This window comes from Budorcas taxicolor, chromosome 8, assembly GCF_023091745.1.
Source record: "Budorcas taxicolor isolate Tak-1 chromosome 8, Takin1.1, whole genome shotgun sequence".
NCBI lineage: Eukaryota > Metazoa > Chordata > Mammalia > Artiodactyla > Bovidae > Budorcas > Budorcas taxicolor.
In genome coordinates, this window is record NC_068917.1 from 104,118,673 (window position 1) to 104,121,507 (window position 2,835).

The following is a 2,835-nucleotide window of genomic DNA, read 5'->3' on the forward strand; positions in this document are numbered from 1 at the left end:
CAACGAAGAAAGAAAGACATACACATACAAAAAAGGTCTAATTAGTAGTACTGGTGGTATATTGACATAGAAACACATACAAGTTATCCAAGTATCTAGGTGCTTGAAAAAGCAAAGTTAGCAAGTGAGCAAATCAAGCAGGCATTACAACCTTACTCAAGAAGTCAAGAGTTTTAATGAGGAGTTTTCAATGAGGAAGGGTAGTTAGCCACTCAGCATATAGAACAAGCTCTGGCGAAGAAACCCAAAGGATGAGGGTTACAGTTCCAATTTTACAACTGTGTGATGATGAGCCAAGTATTTTAATTTTTCAAAGATTCTGTTTTATTGCTTAAGTAACCAAGGCCATTGTGTCTTTGTTTCTTTATGCTCCCACTTCACTCTGGAAAGGATTTAGGGCAGAGATGACAGACAAGTTTCTTCTGGCACCAGAGTTTACAGACTAAATTCATCCAAGTTTCCTTTTGGAACAAACGTGTGATGACTCTATAGCCCCAAACTTCTCACCACCGTAAGACAGAAAAGACAGAAATTACAACTAAGTGCAAATTGGAACCTACTGTCGTCCATAGGCAATCACTCTATATACACCTATCTCACAACTGTAAGATGACAAAGGTCAAGCACAAGTTAGTTTACTGAGCATGAGTGTATTGTCTTGAATTTTTCTGGTGAGTTCCGCCAAGGACACACCCCTGGAAAAAATCATGGACACACAGTCAGAGATGGTCCTGTGTTTGTTGCAAGTACATTTTGCCCAGCACTTTTTTCACCGCATCTTTGACTTCTTTGTTTCTTAAACTGTAAATTATGGGATTCAGCATAGGGGTAAGCACTCCATAAAGCAACGAGATGATTTTATCTATTTCTTGTGAGCCTGATGAAGAAGGCTTTAGGTACATGGAGAGGGCAGCCCCGTAATACAAGATCACCACAGTCAAGTGGGCACCACAAGTAGAAAAAGCTTTGTTTCTGCCCTCTGCTGAGCTGATTCTCAGAATAGTGGAAAGGATGAAGACATAAGAGATGCAAATTAAGAGCATTGGAACAGGCAGGAGGAGCACACTGATCACCAGCATGATTGTGTCCATGAGCAGAGATCGTGTGCAAGCTAGCTTCAGCACTGCCAGAATTTCACAAGTGAAGTGGTCAATGAGATTCCCACAGCGGGGTATCCGTAGAGCGAAGCTGGTTTCCAGCAGGGCTGTCAGAGAGCCCGTCACCCAGGAGATGGTGGCCATCTGCACACAGACCTGTCTGTTCATGATGATGGGGTATCTCAGAGGGCTGCAAATGGCCACATAACGGTCATACGCCATCACAGCCAGGAGCACACACTCCGTGGAGCCCATGGCAAGGGACAGATACATCTGTACAGCACACCCAGAAAAGATGATGGTTTTCTGGGATGACAGCAAGTTCACCAGCAAAGCAGGAATCGAAGCAGATGTGTAACAAATATCCATGAAAGAGAGATTTCCAAGGAACAAGTACATGGGAGTCTGAAGGCGTGCGTCTACGACAGTGATTAAAATAAGAGTGCTGTTGCCCAAGAGGGTTATCAGATACATTAAAAGGCTGAAGATGAAGAGAACAATCTCTAACTTTGGGTATTTAGAAAAACCTTCCAGGAAAAAGAAACTCCAGCTGGTGAGATTTTCGCCTTGCATTTGCTTCCTTTTACCTGTAGTTATTCTAATATGATTCTATTCACTTTATCTGAGGACAAAAATGGATGGATCAAGTATAATGTTCATTGACTTACGAAAATACTTTTGCACTTATTTCCACTATTAAAAACACAATTTTACCACAAGAAGTCACAGGACAATGTATCTATTGATCAAAGAGGAGGGGAAACAGGTTAGATCTACATAAAAAGTTGATTCTTTCAAAACAAAATTTAGAGAAGAGTGAATCTGAAAACAAGAATAAACAAATTTAATATGTGAGTCTCAGCTTGTAATCCTTTGCTTGGCACACAGCAGGCTTTCAGTAAACAGTTGAAAGTACTCAGTAATGAAAAATATGAAAGAACAATGTATATATTATTGAGCACTAATTAGAAAAGTCAGTCAAATAAATGAGGAAAAGAAAGCACATTTGTAAAAATAAAAACCAGTAATGATCTTCACTGGAAGAAAAGGAGAATTCTTGGAAGGAACAAGCAAATGAATTTTAAACTAACACCTATGAAGTTCTGGGTCGAAATGATCTTCCAGCTAACAGCTTGGAGGTCCATACACCTGTTTCAAAAATGGTGACATTGTTTGTAGTGTTGCAGATACCCATTCTGGTTCTACGTAAGAGCCGGTTTACAAGTCATGCAAAATAACTCACCTCATTTAAAAATTGTTACACCCACTATAAAGTTTTATTCATTATAGGGACCCATATCTTTGTGAGTATGTAAATAGTTCTAAAAATTATACCCAGGCAATACACTATACCCTGTTATACACTAAAACTCATGAAGATTCAGGAAATGTAGAAATGAAACTCCCTTTAAAGCTTATCTTAAAATCTCTTTGCAACAAGACAGATAAACTTGGGAGGATGTTGTGCTTGGCAAAATCAGTCAAAGACAAATACTGTATGATATCACTAATAGTGGAATCTAAAACAGATGAGTGAATATAACAATAAAAGATTACAGATCATCTAATTATCTATAAGACACTTAAGGTTTTATTTCTTTTTACATTTCACATAATTAACCAAAAGTTTTTTTTAAACTTACCTTGCTTATGCACTGATATTGCTCTTTTGTCACCATCAATGTTTTTCCTTTCCCCACTAGTTCTTTCCTTTCTATTTTCCAATATACTGTTCTTA

At 38.4% G+C, this 2,835-nt stretch overlaps 1 protein-coding gene across 1 annotated transcript; it reads right to left on the bottom strand.

Moving 5' to 3' along the window:
* Window positions 1–719: 719 nt before the first annotated feature.
* Window positions 720–1,676, bottom strand: LOC128052528 (olfactory receptor 2K2). Its single transcript, XM_052645109.1, has one exon. It carries the CDS (start codon window positions 1,668–1,670, stop codon window positions 720–722), a length of 951 nt encoding a protein of 316 aa, XP_052501069.1. The 5' UTR covers window positions 1,671–1,676.
* Between the last annotated feature and the right edge of the window lie 1,159 nt (window positions 1,677–2,835).